At 41.9% G+C, this 23,937-nt stretch overlaps 1 protein-coding gene across 2 annotated transcripts in view; it reads right to left on the bottom strand.

Annotated features, from left to right (window-relative positions):
• The window catches only part of MIPEP (mitochondrial intermediate peptidase), a 239,174-nt gene that overhangs the window by 166,478 nt on the left and 48,759 nt on the right, over positions 1-23,937 (bottom strand). For both annotated transcript variants that reach the window (XM_081083024.1, XM_081083025.1), the window contains 2 exons: positions 11,183-11,231; positions 7,957-8,017 (listed from right to left, as the gene is read on the bottom strand). In XM_081083024.1, coding sequence (XP_080939150.1) covers positions 7,957-8,017; positions 11,183-11,231 — 110 coding nt within the window. The remainder of the gene's footprint in view (positions 1-7,956; positions 8,018-11,182; positions 11,232-23,937) is intronic.

Here is a 23,937-nt window from a genome sequence, read left to right as displayed (position 1 = left end):
TTATTATATCAGAAAAGTTCTATAAAACCCTAAAAAGTCATGACTTGGCAGGAAATAACTGCCTCTTTATTTTAACTTTTCTGTAATCAATGAGTGAGAGTTATAAGTAAGGCATAATCCCAGAATTTGGGGAAAAGGTAAATATCATTTTAAAATATAAACTAATAAAAGTCAACATTAATAGATTAAATCAGCCATGTTGAGATTTCTCCCAAAATATAATCCATAAAACATAATGGAGGTAAGATTAGTATATTAAAGGTAAGATTACATTCTTTCTAAACCTAAGCAAGAAGCTTAGGGTGGATCCCCAAAATGAAAGCAACAATTTAAAATGTAACTAAAGCAGAATTAACTCTAATCTTAGCGAAGAAAATATGTCATGGAGAAATGCTATAATAACACTGTTTTTGACGACTGGTACAGAACAATGAAAAAGACAAGACAAGCGTGGATACCTGAAGGATCATCCTCCCCACAAACTACGCAGGTGACAAAGAGTGTTTCAGAGGCAAGGCGGCAAAGTCAGACTACTTGGGTTCAAGTCTTTGATCCACACTAGTTTTAAGACTTGGAAAACTTATTTCTGCTCACTGATGCTTTCTTGTTCTCCTCCTATGTGACCTGGTCTCTTCCAGGCTGAGAGGTGAACCCACCTCCTCCGACTGTCCCCCTCCCTCAGTCTACTCTGGCTGCACTGGCCTCCCCATGGCTCCCTGATCACACATGGAAGCCTCCTGCCTCAGGCCCCTGCACCTGCTACCTCTCTCTCTCTCTTCGAATGGTCTTCTCTGTGCTGTCTCCATGGCATACTCCTCACTTCTTCCAAGTTTTTGCTCAAGTCCACTTACTGACCAATACGTATAAAATAGCAACCTCCATCCCCTTTTCTCTGCATTATTTTCCCTATATCCTTTATTCACTTTATATTTTTATTAAAAATTTTTAATGTTGACACTGTAGATGTCTCCCCTTCCCCTCTCTTTACCCACCTCCAACTATACCCCCCTCCCTCTCCCTTGGCCTTCACCACACTATTGTCCATGCCCATGGGGGCATGGATATATGTTCTTTAGCTAATACCTTCACCTTCTTTATTCAGTGCCCCCCACCTCCTTTTCCTCTGGCACCCGCCAATCTGTTCCATGTATCCATGGGGCCAGTTCCATTTTGTTCATAAGTTTATTTTTTTCATTAGATTTCACATATTAGTACAATCATATGGTATTTGTCTTCCTATGAATGGCTTATTTCCTCTAGCATAATACCAGTACTCTCCAGGTCCTTCGATGCTGTCACAAAGGGTAAGAGTTCCTTCTTTTTTAGTGTATAGTATACTATTGTGTAAATGTACCACAACTTTTTATCCACTCATCTGCTGATGGACACTTGGGCGGTTTCCAGATCTTGGCTATTGTAAACAAGTCTGCTATGAACACAGAAATGCATGTATTCTTTTTGATTGGTGTTTCAAGATTCTTGGGATATATTCCCAGAAGTGGATTGCTGGGTCAAAAGGCAGTTACATTTAATTTTTTGAGGAGACTCCATACTGTTTTCCACAGTGGCTGCACCAATCTGCATTCCCACTAATAGTGCACTAGGATTTCCTTTTCTTCAAATCCTTGCCAGCACTTGCTGTTAGTTGATTTATTGATGGTAACCATTATGGCAGGTGTAAGGTGATAACTCATTTTAGTTGGTTTTTTTTTAAATCCTCACCCAAGGATATTTTTTTCATTGATCTTGAGAGAAAGAGTGGAAGGGAGGGAGGGAGAGAGGGAGGAAGAGAGAGAAAGAGGACACCGACTGGCTGCCTGCCACATGTACCCTGATCGGGACAGGGATCGAGCCTGCAACCGAGGTACGTGCTCTTGACAGGGAATTGAACCCATGACCCTTCCATCCCTGTGCCAACACTCTAACCACTGAGCAACTGGCCAGGGCTCATTGTAGTTTTAATATGCATCTCTCTTACGATTAGTGACCTTGATCATGTTTTCATATGTATTGGCCATCTGTATGTCCTCTTTGGAGAAGTATCTATTCAGGTCCTGTGCTCATTTTTTTTTATTGGATTATTCTCCCGTTGTTGAATTGGATAAATTCTTTATATATTTTGGGAATTAACTCCTTATCAGATGTATCACTGGCAAATATGTTCTTCCATACAGTGGGCTCTCTTTTCATTTTGTTGTTTTGTTTTTCTGTGCAGAAGCTTTTTAGCTTGATGTAGTCCCGTTTGCTTATCTTTTCCTGAGTTTCCCTAGCCCCCAGAAACATATCAGCAAAAATAGTGCTGTGAGAGATGTCTTGAGATTCTACTGCTAATGTTTTCTTGGGTTTTTATTGTTTTGTGTCTTACATTTAAATCTTTTAGCCATATTAAGTTTATTCTTGAGTATGATGTAAGTTGGTGGTCTAGTTTCATTTTTTTCATGTATCTGTCCAATTTTTCCAACACCATTTATTGAAGGGACTGTCTTGACTCCATTGTATGCTCTTGCCTCCTCTGTCAAATAGCAATTGAGCGTAATGGCTTGAATTGGTTTCTGAGATCTTTGTTCTGTTCCATTGGTTTATATGCCAGTTCTTATGTTAGTACGAGGATATTCTGATTACAATGGCCTTGTAGTAGTTTGATATCTGATATTGTGATACCTCCAACCTTGTTCTTTTCCCCAAAATTTCTGTGGCTATTCGGGGTCTTTTTGAAAAAAAATTTTTGTTTCATTGCTTAAAATATTACAAAGAGTATTACAGATGTCTCCTTTATTTTTCCCCCTTGACCTTCCCCCGGCCTCCCCTAACCCCCAGTGTCTTGTGTCCATTGGTTATGCTTATATACATGCATACAAGTCCTTTGATCTCTTACCCTCCCACAACCCTCCCCGGTCTTCCCACTGTAGTCTGACATTCTGCTCGATGTTGCTCTGCCTCTGTATATATTTTTGTTCATCAGTTTATAATGGTCTTTATTATCCATGAATGAGATCATATGGTATTTTTCTTTCATTGACTGGCTTATTTCACTTAGCCAGTTCCATCCATGCTGTTGCAAATGGTAAGAATTCCTTCTTTTTTACAGCAGCATAGTATTCCATTGTGTAGATGTACCACAGTTTTCTAATCCATTCATCTGCTGATGGGCACTTAGGCTGTTTCCAAATCTTAGCTATGGTAAATTGTGCTGCTATGATCATAGGGATGCATATATCCTTTCTGATTGGTGTTTCTGGTTTCTTGGGATATATTCCTAGAAGTGGGATCACTGGGTCAAATGGGAGTTCCATTTTTAACTTTTTGAGGAAACCCCATACTGTCTTCCATAGTGGTTGCACCAGTCTGCATTCCCACCGGCAGTGCACGAATGTTCCTTTTTCTCCGCATCCTCTCCAGCACTTGTCATTTGTTGATTTGTTGATGATAGCCATTCTGACAGATGTGAGATGGTACCTCATTGTTGTTTTGATTTGCATCTCTCAGATGATTAGTGACTTTGAGCATGTTTTCATATGTCTCTTGGCTTTCTGAATGTCCTCCTTTGAAAAGTGTCTATTTAGGTCCTTTGCCCATTTTTTCATTGGATTGTTTATCTTCCTTTTGTTAAGTTGTATGAGTTCCCTATAAATGGTGTAGATTAAACCCTTATCAGTGATAACATTGGCAAATATGTTCTCCCATGCAGTGGGCTTTCTTGTTTTGTTGATGGTTTCTTTTGCTGTGCAGAAGATTTTTATTTTGATGTAGTCCCATTTGTTTATTTTCTCTTTAGTTTCCAATGCCCTGGGAGCTGTCCTGGAATTTTTTGTTCTAGGTCTTTGAAATATACCATTGGTATTTTAATAGGAATTGCAGGGACTCTATAGATTGCTTTGGGTAGTATAGCCATTTTAATGATGTTAATTCTTCCAATCTATGAACATGGTATATGTTTCCACTTATTTGTATCTTCCTTAATTTCTTTCTTCAATGTCATATCTATAGTCTTTATATCCCCATATGGCAAAGCACATGTTTATTTTTTCATGTGTTGTGCTTTCTTCCCCTAAACTTCATGAGGACAAGGAACTTGTTTGCATTTTCCCCTATTATATCCTGGTGGCACCCTGAACACCGCCTGATACTCAGTATTCACCCAATAGCTATTTGGTGACTGAGTGAACAGCACCTCCCAAACAGGATTGCTTAATGCACTTAAACTATTAAACAGAACACCTGGCATTGAGTAAGAGCTCTGTAAATGTTAGCTTCTATCCTTATTACCATTATCCTTTAAATTTCACTTTAGATATCATCTCCTTGAACAATAAGGTACTCTTTCTCATATTCCACGATCATATGTCTATCATGGACGTACTCCCACATAAGGTACTTGTAGGTTTATTTTATTTTTCTAGTCCCTGAGTGTTCAGTTCCTGGCACATATTTCCTCCAATAGATGATCATTTACTATCTGCTGGTATAGAGTGCAGGCTCTAATGATAGAAAAAAAAAAAAAAAAGGACATGACTCGTGCCAACGGGCCAATGATGTTGCAGGCAGTAGAAAGATAAGTGGGTCAACAATCCTAGAGCATTGAAACCAATGGTATATCCTGTCTGTGATGTTAAACCATTGACACAGAGCCTAGGAGAAAGGTATTTAAATCGCAATGGAATCCGGAAATATTTGGAGGTGAGTTGAGTTTTGAAGAATAGGATCACTTAATCCAGATGAGAAAGGGGGAAAGGCATCCTGGTATATGATATTTGTGAATTATTGGAAGCTAACTACCATAGTTGCTGGCACATAAATGTCAGTTAGAATTAAAGAACAAGGGAAAGCAAAGCTAAAGTAAGTGAAGAGAGTGCAAAAGCTCCATACAGGTATTAGTAGAGAGCAAAGGGCACTAACTTGGCTCATAAGTACAGCAGAAAATAAGACTAGAGAAGCAGGTAGGGTCAAAATCACCAAAGGCTTGATGGGAAAAAACTAAGAAACAGGAAGAATTACATGGAGTGACAGAAAAAATGTTAAACAAGGGAGTGACAAGATCAGATTTGCATGGAGAAACAGAAAAATGTTAAACAAGAGAGTGACAAGATCAGATGTGCTTTTTAGAAAAATCCCTGATGATGATGAATTAATTCATTAGTTTCTATTTCAGGTAGGTGCTGAGTACATACCCTGTGTCTAACACTGAGCTAGGTACATTGCTAGGCACTCACAATCCAGGATGGTTTTGAAGGGGGCCTGACAAAAGGCTAGAAAACCAGTTTGGCAACAATATGGGTGAGTAGTAGTAATAATGACCTCAACCAGGACTATGGCAATGAGCCAAAAGAGTAGAGAACATGGAGTTCTCAAGAAGGTAGAATCTATAGGACTTGATAACTGATTATAAAGGGTTGGGGGAAAGTCATGTGGAGGGCTTGTTGAAACACAAAATTGTGGGACTTAAGACTCAGTGAGACTCAGATGGGGCTGGAAAATTTGTACTTCTAGTAAGTTCCCAGGTGATGCTACTGCTTCTGGCCCAGAGAACACACTTTGAGAACGACTGGTATAAAGTAAGTCCAGGTTCCGTCTTGGGGAAGAGAGTGAGTAGTGGAACCATTCACCAAAACACATTCTTTGTGAGAAGATGGGCTAAATGCCCGCCAAATAACCTTCATCAATGACTATATAAACATCAGATTGTTGACTCACTTATCTGAGCCTGCCAGTGTGGTTCAGTGGTTGAGCGTCAACCTATGAACCAGGAGGTCAGGGTTCGATGCCCAGTCAGGGCACATGCCTGGGTTGTGGGCTCCATCTCCAGTAGGGAATGTGCAGGAGGCAGCTGATCAATGATTCTATCTCATCATTTATGTTTCTTTCTCTCTCTCCCTCTCTGAAATCAATAAAAACACATTTAAAAAAAAAATCTCTAGGGAGAATAGTTTCAGGTCATATTAGCTTTTAAATTAGCTTTTCGCAACACATTTTATTTTTTCGTTTCTATATTCTGACCCATTACCTGGTTTCTTAAGTGGATTTGCCTACCTAAGCAACGTGTACAGATGACTGTTATTTTGCTAGATACAATTCCTACCATAAATTAAGAAATTGAGATTTTCTCACAGCCAGTTGGCCTGGAGGTCAAATCCCCGCCAGTATTACCTACAACAATCTAGGCTTAACTACAACAAGACTACGCATAAAGACCACTAGGGGTTGCACCAAGAAAGCATAACAAATACAGAGACAAAGAAACAGGACACAGATGTCAGAAATGGAAGATATAGAGCTCAAAACCACACTTTTAAGGTCTTTCAATAATTTTCTAAAAACTGCCAATAAATGTAGTGAGATCCTCAAGAAATCTAATGAGACCCTTGATGTTGTGATAAAGAACCAACTAGAAATTAAGCATACACTGACTGAAATAAAGAATATTATACAGACACCCAACAGCAGACCAGAGAAGCGCAAGACTCAAGTTAAAGAACTGAAATGTGAAGAAGCAAAAAACACCCAACCGGAAAAGCAAAATGAAAAAAGAATCCGAAAATACGAAGATAGTGTAAGGAGCCTCTGGGACAGCTCAAGTGTACCAACATCAGAATTATAGGGGTGCCAGAAGATGAGAGGGAGCAAGATATTGAAAACCTATTTGAAGAATTAATGACAGAAAACTTCACCCACCTGGTCAAAGAAATAGACTTACAGGTCCAAGAAGCGCAGAGAATCCCAAACAAAAGGAATCCTAAGAGGACCATACCAAGACACATCATAATTAAAATGCCAAGAGCAAAAGACAAAGAGAGAATCCTAAAAGCAGCAAGAGAAAGAAACTCAGTTACCTACAAGGGAGTACCCATACGACTATCAGCTGATTTCTCAACAGAAACTTTGCAGGCCAGAAGGGAGTGGCAAGAAATATTCAAAGTGATGAATGCCAAGAACCTACAACCAAGATTACTTTATCCAGCAAAGCTATCATTCAGAATTGAAGGTCAGATAAAGAGCTTCACAGATAAGGAAAAGCTAAAGGAGTTCATCACCACCAAACCAGTATTATATGAAATGTTGAAAGGTACCCTTTAAGAAGAAGAAGAGGAAGAAAAAAGTAAAGATACAAATTATGAACAACAAATATGCATCTATCAACAAGTGAATCTAAGAATCAAGTGAATAAATAATCTGATGAACAGAAAAAAAAAAAGAAATTGATATGCTACTCTAGAAATAGGTGAATTTAATAGCATTAATCTCTTTCTGAGTGGCTGCATCTGGGAAGCTGATACGACAAAACTGACAGAACAATGGCTTAGACAACCCCAGCAATCCTGTAGCGCCCTCAAAACATATGGGAAGCAGGATCCTAATACCTGGAATTCTATCACTCTCAGAGCACCCCCATCACTTGGCCAGCATTCTCACCATAAGGACATGTAAGTTTGTATTATAACATCATGTGATCCTTTGATCTTGGGATTGAAAAAAACACAAGTATTTTTAGAATGGGTATACTTTGTCATTCATATTGATTTGAGTTCCACAAATTAGCAAACAAGTAAACTGCAACATTATCACTGATGGTTAAAATTGTCACCTGCCAGATCAAGCATACACCTAGGCTCCTTTAAGGCTGCTTCAAACAAAGAAGCCAACTTTCTACAGAATGGAGGAAGCCATTGCATGAGTGTATATTAATATACATGTGTTAATATACATATATATATATATATATGTGTGTGCACATACATATTATGTCAACTAACCAACAAAGATATACTGGGTTTTCCTGGAACGTCAGTCTCAGACATATGAATCAAATATTTCAATGCCTTTATTCACCAAAACCAAGGATCAGAAATAAAACAACATATACCTTTAGCATATCACAACAAAGTTCTAGATTCAAAGATAATAACCTCAGCAGACAAACAGTTTATGTTATAATAAAAATGTTCCAGCATAGTTACTTACAGAATTTTGAGGATTTAGTTTCATTTTCATTCCTTGTATAATCTCAAAATCTTTTAGAGTTCTGTAAAACAGATTTGTCATTAATTGTTAAGACAAAATTTTAGTTAAGTATGTGACAAAAAACTAGTTTTCTTACGTTAGATTCCAATATTCATGATAAAATTGGAAGTAATTTGTGGTGCAAATATAAAGAAACGAGTATTACATGTGTTAAAAGAGAAAGCAATATATATCCATCAATAAATGATGGCAATTGGCAATTTCTATCTTAAAAAAGCATCCTGACATATACGTGTCTTTTTTTAAATATATATTTTTTACTGGTTTCAGAGGGGAAGAGAGAGGGAGAAAGACAAATATCAATGACTGGAGACAATCACTGATCTGCTGCCTCCTGCATGCAACCTACTGGGGATCGAGCCTACAACTGAGCATGTGCCCTTTACTGAAATCAAATACGGGACCCTTCAGTCTGCAGGCCAACACTCTATACACTGAGCCAAACCACCTAGGGCAGCAAATAAAATTTTAGACAGCATTATAAGAAAGAAATGAAAAAGCGTGACCCTCTTTCGTCTTTCTTTTTAATTAAATTTACTAGAGGCCTGGTGCATGAATTCATGCACCAGTGGGGTCCCTCAGCCTGGCCTGCAGGATCAGGTTGAAATCAGCTCTCTGACATCCCGCGAGGGGTTCCGGATTGCAAGAGGGGGCAGGCCAGGCCAAGGGAACCCACCAGTGCACGATCGGGGCCAGGCAGGGACATGGGAGTTTGGCCAGCTGGAAAGGGCTCCAGGGCATGTCCAGCCCATCTCTTGCCGGGAGCCAGTCCATCCTTGCTGTTTCAAGGGACCTGGCATATATGGCATACTGTTCTTAATGTGTTTGCTCACCTTCTTGGCACTATGTGTTTTAACCAAGGTCACCTCTCTGAGAAAGGTTGTTTCCCCAGGTAGGGATTTTCCCCTGAAGTTAGGGAGGGAATAAAACCCCTTAACTAAGTGCCAGGCGGGTAATTAATCACTTTAACTACGAACAATCATGCTTAAGCTACATAATCTTTACTCCCTGGAATGGAGATAAGAAACGCCCTAACCTTTGGAATAGAGATTGATAGGATTGGAATCAACTGGTATAAATACAGATGTAACAAGACAACAGGACACAGAACCTAGACACAGAACCTACACAGAACCTAGAGACATAAGAACTTCGCTGGAGAGAACATGGGAAAAGATCCTGAACAGAAACTGGCCACAGAACCTAGAGACAGAACCTAGCCAGAGAACATGGCAAAAGATCCTGGACAGAAACTGGCCACAGAACCTAGAGACAGAACCTAGCGAGAGAACCTGGCTGAAGAACCTAGAGACAGAACCTGGCTACAGAACCTGGATAGAACATGGCAAGAGAACCTGACTAGAACCTGGTGACTGAACCTGGCAAAAGATCCTGGACAGGACCTGGCTACAGAACTTGGTTGGAGAACCTAGCCAGAACCTGGCTGGAGAACCTGGCTACAGAATCTGGTGACCGAACCTGGCTGGAGAACCTGGACAGAACCTGGCTGGAGAACCTAGCGAGGGAACATGGCTACAGAACCTGGCTGGAGAACCTGGAGAACCTGGCTGGAGAACCTAGCAAGAGAACATGGACATAGAACCTGGCTGGAGATCCTAAGCAGAACTTCGCTGGAGATCCTGACCAGAACTTGGCTAGAGATCCTGGCTAGGCTGCTGATCAACTGAACGCTGTCTCCGTGTCATTCCTTCTTCGCCGACTCCATCCACACCTTTGGGGACCCCGGGACCTGCTGGGGCTGGACCCCAGCAATCTCTCTCAGTTCCGATCAGTCAGACCCCAGCAGCAAGCTAACCTACCAGTCAGCGCGTCTGCCCCCTGGTGGTCACTGCATGTCATAGCCAGCGGTTTAGCTGCCTTATCATATCATTAGCATATTATGCTTTGATTGGTTGAATGACCGACCAGCCGACCAGTCGACCAGACACTTAGCATATTAGGCTTTTATTATATAGGAGGATTGGGGTGACGATGGTTAATAAAATTATATAGGTTTCAAGTGTACAATTCTATATGTCATCTGTATATTGTATTGTGTGTTTGCTGTTACCCAAAATCAAATCTCCTTCCATCACCATATATTTAACCTCCTTTACCCTCTACTACCTCCCCCTTTCCCTCTGGTAACCACCATACTGTTGTCTACGTCTGTGAATTTTTGTTTGTCTTGTTTACTTGTTGTTTTCAGTTTTGTATCCTACATACGAGTGAAATCACATGGTTCTTGACTTTTTCTGGAACATGACCCTCTTTTACAAACCATGATCAGCCTTTTCCTGGAATCCTAGGTATCTGATGCCTATTGGAATTCTGCCTCTCAACAAAGCACTAGAAGAGTGCTAGTGAAGGACAAGTGGCATGATCAAAGAAACTGGGCACTAAGAAGAAGGGAAGCCAAGAATATAACAAAGGGACTCATAGTAGAGAGAAAAACACTTCAGCTTGAAATTACAAATGGTGAAGCAGAGCATTCTTGAAATATACAAAATCAAAATACAGATCAATTTACCACATCTGCTGCCAATATTTAGGCCAAAGGAAGAAAAATACTATTTTTTAAACTTGACATAAAATAGATGGTACAAACTAAAATATATAGTTTCAAAAACATTTGGAAATTTTTTGTTTGTTTTTTAATCCTCACCTGAGGATATTTTTCTATTGATTTTTAGAAACAGTGGAGAGAGAGGGAAAGACAGAGAGAAATAGCGATGTAAGAGAAACACATTGATTGCTTGCCTCCTGCAGGAGCCCGACTAGGGCCTGGGCCGGGGAGGAGCTTGCAACGGAGGTACATGCCCTTGACCAGAATTGAAACTGGGACTCTTCGGCTCTATCCACTCAGCCAAACCAGCTAGGGCTGGAAATTTTTAAGTTACACATCAATGATTTCCTAAAGACAAATAATTAATCAAAGGGGATGGCCTAAGTTTTCAAGGTTGTCATCTTAGGAAGACAACTATGTGCTTTCAAAGTATATCTCATAGTTCAATTAACCTCCTACTCAATAGTTCACAGATCTGACCCAGTATTCCAATACTTGCATTCTTAATAGGTAACTTGCTCATTTTTCATAAATTAAGTCTTTAAAAAAGACACACAAAAATAAATAACATATATTCTAAAGAGAAGAATAAAAACGAACCTTTCTGAAAGTTTGTCAGATAGTTTCTCAAGGAACTCCATGACAGTTTCTAAAAATAAAATCCAAAAGAAAATATCTTTACCACTACATAAAAAAAATGAGCATACCTGTTAAAATTATAATGTGTCATTATTATACACAACTATACCTTAAAGTGATGATTTTCAAAGGAGAAGCAGGATTGTAACATATTTTAGGCACGTAATAAATATTTCTAGATAATTATAATTTCTTTATCAGTAAAACAAGCTGAACTGGCATAGTAATAATCCAAATCCTTAGATTATGCCCGCAAATGAAAAGTTAATAGGAAGTTAAAGAAAAATATTTAAAATTTAGTAAGAATTTAGTATATATCAATGAATGAAAACAGAGAATGTAGATGATATAAATTAGGTCTTAAGCAGCCTATAGAAGACTATATACATGGGTGGGCAAAAGTAGATTTATAGTTGTGAGAACATGAAAGTTTATTCTTGTACTAGAGGCCCAGTGCACGAAATTCATGAACTCGGGGGGAGGGGTTCCCTCAGCCCAGCCTGCATCCTCTTTCAGTCTGGAAGCCCTCGAGGGATATCCAACTGACTGCCATCAGTCAGACATCCTTAGTGCTGCCGTGGAAGTGGGAGAGGCTCCCACCACCACCACCACTGCACTCGCCAGCTGTGAGCCTGGCTTCTGGCTCAGCGGTGCTCCCCCTGTGGGAGTGCACTGACCACCAGGGGGCAGGTTCTGTGTTGAGCATCTGCCCCCTGGTGGTCAGTGTGTGTCATAGCAACCAGTTGTTCCACTGTTTGGTCGATTTGCATATTAGCCTGTTATGCCTGTGGGATCGAGCCGAAAACAGCTCTCAAACATCCCCCAAGGATCCCTGATTACGAGAGGGTGCAGGCCAGGCCGAGGGACTCCATTGGTGCACAATCGGGGCCGGGGAGAGACACAGGAGGTTGGCCAGATGGGGAGGGACCACAGGAGGGCTCCAGGGTATGTCTGGTCTGTTTCGCTCAGTCTAGATCAGCCAGACCACAGCATCAAGTTAGCCTACCTGTCAGAGAGTCTGCTTCCTGGTGGTCAGTGCATGTCATAGCAACTGGTCAACCAGTCGACTGTCTGCCCCTGGTGGTCAGGGCATGTCATAGCAACTGGTTGACCAGTCGACTGTCTGCCCCCTGGTGGTTAGTGCATGTCATAGCGAGTGATTGAATGGCCTTAGCATATCATTAGCATATTACAATTTGACTGGTTGCACGGATGACCAGAAGACCAGACACTTAGCATATTAGACTTTTATTATATAGGATTATTATATATTAACTAGAGGCCCAGAGCACAAAAATTCATACACTTGGGGAGGTCCCTCAGCCCAGCCTGCACCTTCTCGCAGTCCAGGACCCCTCGGGGGATGTCCAATTGACGGCTTAGGCCTGCTCCCCGGGGCATTGCCACCTAGTAGGCAGACATCCCTCTGGCAGCCTGGGAGCCCTGAGGGGATGTCCAGCTAATGGCTTAGGCCCGCTCCCCATGGTGAGTGGACCTAAGCCATTAGTCGGACATCCTTAGTGCTGCAGCAGAGGTGGGAGAGGTTCCCGCCACCACCACTACACTGGCCAGGCATGAGCCAGTGCTCCTGTGGAAGCACTGACCTCCAGGGGGAAGCTCCTGCATTGAGCATCTGCCTCCTGGTGGTCAGTGAATGTCATAGCGACCAGTCATTCCTGGTGGTCCACCGTTAGGGTCAATTGGCATATTACCCTTTTATTATATAGGATTATTGTATTATTTTCCATATGAACAACTATAAACTTAGTTTTGTCCACCTCTGTATTAGAGTATGGGCCTAGGTATCAGTTCTGCCACTTTTTCACAATGTAGCCTAACCATAGATTCCCTACCTGTGAAATGGATACAAATACCTCCCGTAAAAAGCTATAGATGTAGCAAATGAAATAACATCCAGAATAAGCACTGAATAACATTACAGCTGTGTATAAATAATCCTACATAATAAAAGAGAAACACGTAAATTGACCATCCCTCCGCTATGCTCACCAGCAAATCAGGGGTGAGTTTGCAAATTAACCTGACAAAGATGGCAGATAAATTTGCATACACAGATGCCAAGCGGCCTGGGTCCCAGGAACATCCTCAGGACCCAGGCCGCTCCTAGCCTGTAGGCCTGTATGTAGGCCCTGAGCGGCCGGGTTCCCAGAATGCCCCCAACTGCTTCAGGCCTACAGGTGCCGGCGCCAAGTGGATGTTCCCACCCTGTGGCTGCTTGCGTGTAAGCTGGCACCAAGCAGCGGCCCAGATCCACGCCCCCCCAGCCCGGTGCCCACAACTCGGGGCTGCCGGTCTGGGGGGCGTGCCCCTGGCGGTGGCGGCCACCACATGGCCCAGGCCCGCATGCCCCACAGCCCGGTGCCCACAATGCGGGGCTGGCTGCTGGCCTCGGGGGCGTGTCCCCGCCCCCGGCGGTAGGGACACACCCCTAGCCCAGACGACACAGCGCAGGGGAACCTCTGCACATGAGCTGCAGAGGAATCACCTTTTCCTATCTTTTTTAAAATATATTTTATTGATTTTTTTCCACAGAGAAGAGGGGAGAGGGATAGACAGTCAGAAACATCGATGAGAGAGAAACATCGATGAGCTGCCTCCTGCACACTTCCCACTGGAGATGTGCCCACAACCAAGGTACATGCCCTTAACAGGAATCAAACCTGGGACCTTTCAGTCTGCAGGCCGACGCTCTATCCACTGAACCAAACCAGTTCGAGCGTAAACACCTCTTCTGACCGCTCATTGGCTAAGCTCCCTGTACGCCACCACTTGCAGTGTTCTTGGTAACTTGGGTTATAAGAATCCAAGGTGATCTAGGGTTTTTCACCACACTCCTGGAGGAAAAAACGAAGGTCTGCTGCTGGAGGGGCTAAGAAATGTCATATCCTGCCCTAGCTGGTTTGGCTCAGTGGATAGAGCCTCGGCCTGCCGACCGCAGGGTCCAGATTCGATTATGATCAAGGGCATGTACCTAGGTTGCAGGCTTCTCCCTGGCTGGGGCCCAGGTCAGGGCTCATGCAGGTGGCAACCAATCAAAGTGTCCCTCTTACATTGATGTTTCTCTCTGTCCCTCCCTCTCTCTTCACACTCTCTAAAAATCAATGGAAACATATCCTCAGGTGAGGATAAGAAAAAAAGGAAGAAATGTCATATCCTATGAAAGACACATCTTGAAAATGCCTAAAGAAAGTTGTTATTTTTTTCATGGTGAAGGGACTGGAGTCCGTGTTGATGAAAACACCTTGGCAGCTGCGGTGGCTGGCAGTGGCTGCAGCAGCAGGGTGATGGGGCTGGTGCCTTCCCCTGATCAGCCCGATTGCCTCCCACAGTGGGAGGCCAGACTGCGGCTTAGGCCCGCTCTCCATGGGAAGCGGGCCTAAGCTGTCAGTAGGAAATCCCCTGAGGGCTCCCAGCCTGTGAGAGGGGACAGGCTGGGCTGAGGGAACCCCCCCCCCCACCAGTGCACAAATTTTGTGCACCGGGCCCCTAATATAATATAACATAAAGTAGTAATCATAACAATCTGGTGACAACAGTGACTAAAGAAAAAAATGATATATCTATTTTAGAGCTAAATTATGTGAAGCAAATTTTTTTAAAGTTTCACGGACAAGGGAGTTCAAGGGAAGTGAAAAAGTTTAACAGGCTTCAAGAAAAAGGTAGGTTTTGAGCTGAGCAGTGAAAAACTTAGACAGGATTTTAACAGATTGGGAAGCGGGAGCTGTTCCTAGGCAAGAAACATAAGCAAAAGAATGGGTGTGACATACATATGGCCTAGCAGAGAGGCTTGACAATGCAAGAAAAATGGCCTTTACAAAAGAGTGATGAATAAGATAGGGTGGATTAAAGAAAACTTTGGAGAAGATATGAGCATGCTAGAGAAAGAAGGGATAAACAAAATAGAAATAAAGACAAAACAGAATAAGGATGTGATCTTTTCCTCCAGGAATGGCATGTCTATCCAGGTGCGCAACAGAAACAATGGAGATCCATCACACTGTCTCCTCCTCCCTCTCAACCAATCACCAGTCTTATAAACTCAACCTCCAAAGCATATCTTGAATCTGAACTACCCTCACAAACACCTTTATACTTACTCAACCTCAGTTGTAATTATCTTCTATATATATAAAAGCCTAAGCGACCGTCAGACTGTTCAACCGGTAGGTATGATACACAATGACCACCAGGGGGCAGACGTCCCAACTGGTAGCTATGACATGCACTGACCAGCAGGGGGCAGATGCTCAACGCGGAGCCGCTGAGCTGCGGTAACTTGGAGGCTGTGGTTCTCAGGTGACATACCCAGAACCAGAGGAGGGAGCCCAATTCCAGGGTGCATCATCTGAGAACCGCCCTCTCGCAATCCAGGACCCCTCAGGGGATGTTGGAGAGCCAGTTTTGGCCTGATCCCCACAGCCCAGGCCAAGGAACCCCACCAGTGCACAAATCCATGCACCGGGTCTCTAGTAATTTAATAAATGCCTTTGAAAAAACTTACTATCTACATTCATACAATATTTTATAACATTATCTCTTATATATTATAAATCAAAGAACTCAACAGAGTACAAGGCAAGTTTATTGCAAACCCAAGGAAAGTGTTTTACCTTACCTAGAACAAAGCTTCTCAAGTAGCACAATTGTCTCTGAAAATGAAGTTTATAGGACTATGTGTTTCTATAAGACCTACCCTATATTTAACATTGAGTTCAGCAGAAATACTGATCTTTTATTCTCTCTTACACAAATTCTAACCATTTGGAGCACAGAAGGTAGTTAAAATAAAAGTTAAGTACAAAAATAGAAACAATTTAAATTGGCATCAGTGAAAATTTAAATATAATTTACTCTTAACATGCACATGAAATAAAATACCTTGGATGGACCAAATATACTCTAAATTATCAACTCTTTAAAAATTGTACTAATTGAAGATGTAGAAAAATCTCAATAAATATGGGTCTCTGAGTATATTAAAAATAAAACACTAACTTATAGCTATTTAAAATTAGAAGTTCAGGCTTTTGGTCCAACATAGCAGCACAGGAAGACCCTGATCTCACCTCCTCCCAGGGACACAACAAATTTACACCTATAGACAGAGAAATTCCCCTAAAGGAGAACGAAGGGCTCACTGAACAGCTTCTGCACAACAAGCGAGAGGGAGAGAGACCACATAGAAATGGGTAGGAAAGATGGAGGCATTGTACCATGGAGACTCCACCACCAAGCACCAGCTTGAAATAGGGATGGTTCACTGAGGGGCCTGCTCACAGATGTACCAGCCCCGCAGGGCACACTGAAAAAAACTGGTTTAAAGGGCACATAGACAATACAGGAAGGAAATCCACTGACTAATCTTAGAGTCTCTGCCAAACAATAAGTAGATAACTGTGGGAACTCATTTTGGTGTCACAGGCACTGGAGAGCACCATTAGTAGCCTTCCCCCTCCAACTTGATTGCATGGCAAGAGCATGATCCAAGTACACTAGCTAGCCTGCCAAGACTGTTATAGTACACACCAGGCCCCAGGCCCACACCAGTGCTGAGACCTATCTCAGGGACACCCCGTGGCTCTTCACCCATTTCAACTATATCACCAGCCTGTGCAGTTTACTCCCAGGTCTCCTATCAGACCACATCTGCTTTAGCTATAGCTCTAGGCCTCAGCATGGCCTGTCTAGAAGGCTACCCTTGTCCTGAGCCTACTCCAACTATAACCCCAAATGGCCTCCCAGTGTGGCTTGCCCCCATGACTCTCTGCAAGTTGTACCCACCCTAGCTACAGCTCTGAGTCCTGCTATAGCTTGTCCCTAGGACTCCTCATGCCTGAGCGCACTCTAACTATAGCCAGTCAATCAAGGGGCCTTGGTGAGGCTTGCCTCAAGGACCTGACCTCCAACCAGCCTGCCATGGCAGCCCATGTGGGGTATTCCTCCTGACTCTCTTCAGCCTACCTCCACTCCAGGCTCAGCTCCAGCTGGCATGCCAAAGAAACCAAGCACATAAATTCTACAGAGGGGAAGCAACAACAAGATGGGGATAGGTTGCTGTTCCACCTGTCATAGAAACAAACACAGAGAGACAGCCAAAATGATGAAACAAAGAAATATATTAGAAATGGAAGAATAGGATAAAACCACAGAAAAATACTAAATAATGGAGACAAGCAATCTATCAGAAAAGAGTTCAAAACACTGGTTATAAGATGACCAATGAGTGCAGGTGAAGAAAGGTGAACTCAGTGAAAACTTCAACAAAGAGATAGAAAACATAACAAGAACCAACAGAACTAAAAAATACAATAGCTGAAAAAGAAAATACATTAGAGGAAATCAACATCAGATCAGTTGAAGCAGAAGAATGAGTTAGTAAGCTGATAGACAAGGTAATGAAAATCATCCAATTGCAGAGCAAAAAAAAAGGGGGGGGGGGAGATAATTTAAGGTATCTCTGGGACAACATCAGCATACCAACATTTGCATCATAAGGAGGGGCCCCAGAAGCATACCAACATTTGCATCATAAGGAGGGGAAGAAAGAGAGAAGAGGGCAAGAAATCTATTTAAAGATGGCTGAACACTTCTCCAACCTGGTGAAGAAAATAGACATGGAAGTTCAGAAAATGCCAAGCAAGATAAACCCAAAGTGGCCCACACCAAGGCACATCATTTAAAATAAAGAGAAAATCTTAATATCAGCAAGAGAAAGAAAGCCAGTTTTATACAAAGAATTCCCTCATAAGATTATCAGTTAAATTTTCAGCAGAAACTTTTCCAGAAGAGAATGGCACAATATATTCAAAGTGATAAAAGGAGAAAATCTACATTTAAGAATATCTACCCAGCAAGTTACCATTCAGAATAAAAGAGAGGTGAAGAATTTCATAGACAAGCAAACGCTAAAGAAGTTCATCACCACTAAATGAACTTTACAAGAAATGTTAAAAAGAATTCTTTAAGTGGAAAAGAAAAGACAAAAACAAACAAATAAAGAATATATAGGGGAAAATGTCACTTGTAAAGGCAAACATTTAACAAATGTAGTGGATCAATCAATTATAGAGATAGTAAGAAGGGTAACAGACATAAGAATTAAGAGCAAGTGATACTGCAGTAACAAATTAAGGGACACACAACAACATAAAAAAGTAAGATACGATGTCAAAAACAAACATAGCAAGCAAAGTTAAAAAATACAGTAGTTTTAGAATGCATTCAAACTTACAGGACCAACCATTTAAAATAGACTGCTATATACAGAGCTTGTTATATATGGATCTTGTAACCATAAACCAAAAGGAAAACCCTCTAATACACACATTAAAAAAAAATAAAGAAAAAGGAACCCAAGAAAAGCACTAAAGGAAGTCATCGATGTACAAGGAAGGAAGAAAGGAACATAGGATGACAAAAATGATCAGAAAACAATAAATGCCAATAAGTTCCATAGATACCTACCCATTCTATATAATAAAAGGCTAATATGCAAATTGACCCTAACAGTGGAACAACCAGAACGACCTCTCAACCAGTCACTATAAGACACACTGTCCACCTCTCAGTCCCTTTTCCCAGCCAGCAGGCTCCCATCATCTGAGGACGAACAGGGAACTGGGAGTGGGTGGTAAGGGATGTGGGCGGTACCAGGCCAAGGCCCTTGCCCCACCGGTCACCCCACACACAGAGGGCGACCTGCAGTGGGGGCGAGCTCGGCGAGCGGGCGGATATGGCCAACTTCTTGGTACCTCCCTCTGGCCAGCAGGCTCGGATCACCCGATGGTGAATGGGGAACGAGGGGTGGGTGGTGTCGGGGGGCGAGGCCAGCTGCCGGCAGCCAGGGAAGATGGCCCTGATCGCAGGCCAGGCCTAGGGACCGTACTCCTGCACAAATTTCGTGCACCGGGCCTCTAGTAATTACTATAAATGTACACTGACTAAATGTTCCAATCAAAAGATATAGGATGGCTGAATAGATTAAAAAGCAAACAAACGAAAAAAAAACGCAGCACCCATGCATATGCTGCCTATAAGAGACTCACTTCAGATAAAAAGATACAGACTCAAAGTGAAGGGATGCAAAAGCATACTAGTACTTCATGCAAATGGTAACAAAAAGAAAGCTAGGATACCAACACTTAGTCAAAACAGACTTTAAAATGAAGGCTGTAGAATTGAGCCAACCCACGCCAGAGGGGTCTGGCGAAGCCCTAGGAGGCTCAATGAGCACAGGAGGGCAGAGAGGCTGCATGAGTGCTCCTGGGTCAGGTGGTAAGCCAGGGTTGCCTTGCCGCTGGAGGGGCATTTCTAAGGTATGGAGGAGGAGGAGGAGATGCTGCTCTTCTTCTCCCCCTCCCCAGGGTCCTTCTCCAGCTCCATCAGCCTAAGCCCATAGCCACTTTTGGGAGAAGAGGTGGTGGCTCTTGGCACTCGCTGCAGCTCAGCAGCCTGCCTCGATGCAGTGTCTTCACAGCATGCTCCAGTAGCAGGACCTGGTCTCCACATGGGCCGATAAAGATGATGAAAGAACAGATTCTATGAGATTAAAAGACTTAAAATGCCAGAAGAGGACTCCCCAGGCTGGTGCAGCTCTGGCTCAGAAACCATGCTATCTTGAAGTGGGGAGGAGCAGCAGCTAGGCACACAGCCTCACCACCATCCAGACTAGTTTTGGACACAGCACGGACCACCCAGCAAGGCAAAAGCCAGGGGGCCTGAGCTCCTGTAGCTGAAAGCTGGGGACTAGTTCTGTGGGGTAAGGAAGTATAGCTTAGAACAGAGACAATCAAGGCATAAGACTCAAGGAAAACCCAGCCTCAGGGCCAAGAAGTCCCTGACCACTGGACTACTAGGGCTTTCAACCTCTCCAACCTCAATCAGGATGCCCAGGGTCAAAAAGGGATAGTGACTTACATTCATCTACACTAGAACAACTCCCAGGAGGCCCAGGATAGACACACCAAGAAACCAGATTCACATCAGAGCAAAATCCAGCGAGCCCACAAATAGCAGAGCCAAAGGTCTTTGAGAGTGTGTGTGTGTGTGTGTGTGTGTTGTTTTTGTTTTTTTGTGTCACCCCCCCTTTCTTTCTTTCTTTTTTCTTGCATATCTCTAATTTCTCTCTTTCCTTTTATTCTATTCTACTTTAGACTATTCTTATTAATTTTTCGTATTTTTTGTTATTCTTTTTTCTCATTTCTTTTCTGTCTTACTTTTCCTATCTATATCTTAATATATCCATTATTACAACGTTTTAATTTATTATTATTTAATTTATTTCCTGTTTCCTCTTTCCTCCTATAATAGTTCACTTAGCTTCCTCCTTGCTTCTATCTTTTTTTTCATCTTTTTCTTTTTTTCTTTATAACCCCTCTTTTTCTTTGGTTGCGTGTCTTTTAGTATTCCTTTTATTTTTTTCTCAGCTTTGCTTTCTCTTCTTTTTCCTTGTTGGTCTTTTCTGTTGTTGTTGCATAGAGTAGCTTGATTTTCGTAGTGTTTTTAGTTTGGCCCTGTTGTGTCTTCTTCTATTCTGTAAGCACATAATAGCTGGCATGACTACGTGGGGGTTGAACCTCACTGGCAGCAAGTTGGAGGGGAGATCCCTCCCACAAATGGGACATCAACAATCAAGTCCCAATTATAACAGGAGAAAAAAATAAAGCACACAGGGCACTGAGAGCATCCAGCTCAGTGAACTAAGAGACTACACCACTGGACCCCTCAGACACATTCTACATTAGGCCATCTCACAAAGACGGGTAGGCATAACAGTTTGACCTAACACATAGAAGCAAATACAGAGAGACAGCTAAAATGGGGAAACAAAGACACAACCCTCAAATAAGAGAAAAGAAGGACTCTCCAGAAAAAGAACTAAATATAATGGAGGCAAATATCCTATAGGACATAGAGTTCAAAGCAATGGTTATAAAGATGCTTGTGGAACTTAATGCAAATTACAACACTATGTAAAGGGAAATAGACTGAACAACAACCAGACAGAAATGAAGAATGATATATCTGACATCAGGTACTCACTGAAAGGTATTAAAAGAAGACTGCATGAAGCAGAGATTGAATCAGTGATTTGGAACAGTGGTCGCCAACCTTTCGAACCTCATGGACCACCATTGGTCCACGGACCACCAATTGGCGACTGCTGTTCCAAAGGTTTCCTTAAATCAGCGGTCGCCAACCTTTCGGACCTAACAGACAACCAGTGGTCCAGGGACCACTAGTTGGTGAGCGCTGATTTGGAAGACAAGGTAGAAATAAATACCCAATTAGAGCAGCAAATAGAAAAAAGAATTAATAAGCAGGAAGATAGCTTAAGGGAGCTCTGGGCCAAGATGAAATGTAATAACATCCACTTTATAGGATAACAGAAGGGGAAGAGGTAGAGCAAGGAACAGAGAACCTGTTTAAAGAAACAATGACAGAAAACTTCCCGAACCTGGTGAAGGAAAATGTCATACAAGTTCAGGAGGCACAGAAAGGCTCAATCAAGAGGAACCCAAAGAGACCCACGTGTAGACACATCATAATTAAAATGGCAAAAGTTAAAGACAAAGAAAGAATCATAAAGGCAGCAAGAAAGAGACAGAAAATTGCCTACATAGGAGTTCCCATTAGGATGTCAGCTGACTTCTCAATAAAAACACTTCAGGCCAGAAGGGAGTGGCATGAAGTACTCAAAGTAATGAAAAGCAAGGGCCTAAATCCAAGATTAGTGTATCTAGCAAGACTATCATTTAAAACTGAAGGAAGGCAACAAAATCTCAGACATATGCTGAAGCAATTTCTTCACTGATACAGCTCCTAGGCACTTGAAACTAAAGAGAAAATGAACAAATGGGACTACATCAAAATAAAAAGCTTCTGCACAGCAAAAGAAACCATCAACAAAACAAGGAGAAAACCCACTGTGTGGGAAAACATATTTGCCAATGTCATATCTGATAAAGGCCTAATCTCCAAAATTTATAGGGAACTCATACAACTCAACAAAAGGAAGATAAACAATCCAATCAAAAAATGGGCAAAGGACCTAAATAGACACTTTTCAAAAGAGGACATTCAGAAAGCCAAGAGACATATGAAAACATAATCAAAGTCACTAATCATCTGAGAGATGCAAATCAAAACAACAATGAGGTACCATCTCACACCTGTCAGACTGGCTATCATCAACAAATCAACAAACGACAAGTGCTGGAGAGGATGTGGAGAAAAAGGAACACTTGTGCACTGCTGGTGGGAATGCAGACTAGTGCAGCCACTATGGAAGACAGTATGGAGTTTCCTCAAAAAACTTCAAATGGAACTCCCATTTGACCCTGTGATCCCACTTCTAGGAATATATCCCAAGAAACCAGAAACACCAATCAGAAAGGATATATGCACCCCTATGTTCATAGCAGCACAATTCACCATAGCTAAGATCTGGAAACAGCCTAAGTGTCCATCAGTAGATGAATGGATTAGAAAACTGTGGTACATCTACATGATGGAATACTATGCTGCTCTAAAAAGGAAGGAACTCTTACCATTTGGAACGTCATGGATGGAACTGGAGAGCATTATGCTAAGTGAAATAAGCCAGTCAATGAAGGAAAAATACCACATGATCTCACTCATTCATGGATAATAGAGACCATTATAAACTTTTGAACAATAATAGATACAGAGGCAGAGCTGCCTCAAACAGATTGTCAAACTGCAGCGGGAAGGCCGGGGAGGGTTGGGGGGCAGGAGGTAGGGGGGTAAGAGATCAACTAAAGGACTTGTATGCATGCATATAAGCATAACCAGTGGACATAAGACATTGGGGGATAGGGGAGGCTAGGGGACTGTCTAGGGTGGGGGGATAAAATGGACACATATGTAATACCCTTTGTAATACTTTAAGCAATAAATAAATAAATAAATAAATAAATAAATAAAACTGAAGGAAAAATAAAAAGCTTTCCAGAGAAAAAATGTCTAAAAAGTACCGTACCACCAAACCAGGAATGAAAGAAACATTACAGGGACTGCTTTAAGAAGAAGAAAAGGAGAGAGCATCATAGGCATAAACAAAATAAAAATGACAATACATAACTAACAATAATAAGTGTAATATAAATGGATTAAATGCTCCAATCAAAAGACATAGGGTGACTGAATGGATAAGAAAACATGACCCATGTATATGTTGTCTACAAGAGACCCACCTAAGAACAAAAGATACACTCAGACTGAGAGTTAAGGGATGGAAAAATATATTCCATGCAAATGGAAAGGGAAAAAAAGCTGGGGTAGCAATACTCATATCAGACAAAATAGAATTCAAAAGAAAGGCCACAGCAAGAAACAAAGAAGGCCGCTTCATAATACTAAAGATAAACATATGTGCACCCAATATAAGAGTACCCAAGTACATAAAAAAACTTCGATGGAATTTAAGGGAGAGATTGACAGCAATACAGACATAGTAGGGGACTTAAACACCCCACTGACATCACTGGATAGATCTTCCAGATAAAAAATTAACAAGGAAGCAGAGGCCTTATATGACACACTAGATCAGATGGATCTAACCGATATTTACAGAACATTTCACTCCAAAGCAACAGAATATACATTCTTCTCAAATGCACATGGAAAATTTTCAAAGACAGACCACATGTTAGGACACAAAACAAGCCTATACA

Source organism: Myotis nattereri (assembly GCF_964212035.1).
Source record: "Myotis nattereri genome assembly, chromosome: 2".
Lineage (NCBI taxonomy): Eukaryota > Metazoa > Chordata > Mammalia > Chiroptera > Vespertilionidae > Myotis > Myotis nattereri.
Note: the sequence above shows the minus strand (reverse complement) of the source record. Positions and strands in the feature narration are given on the sequence as shown.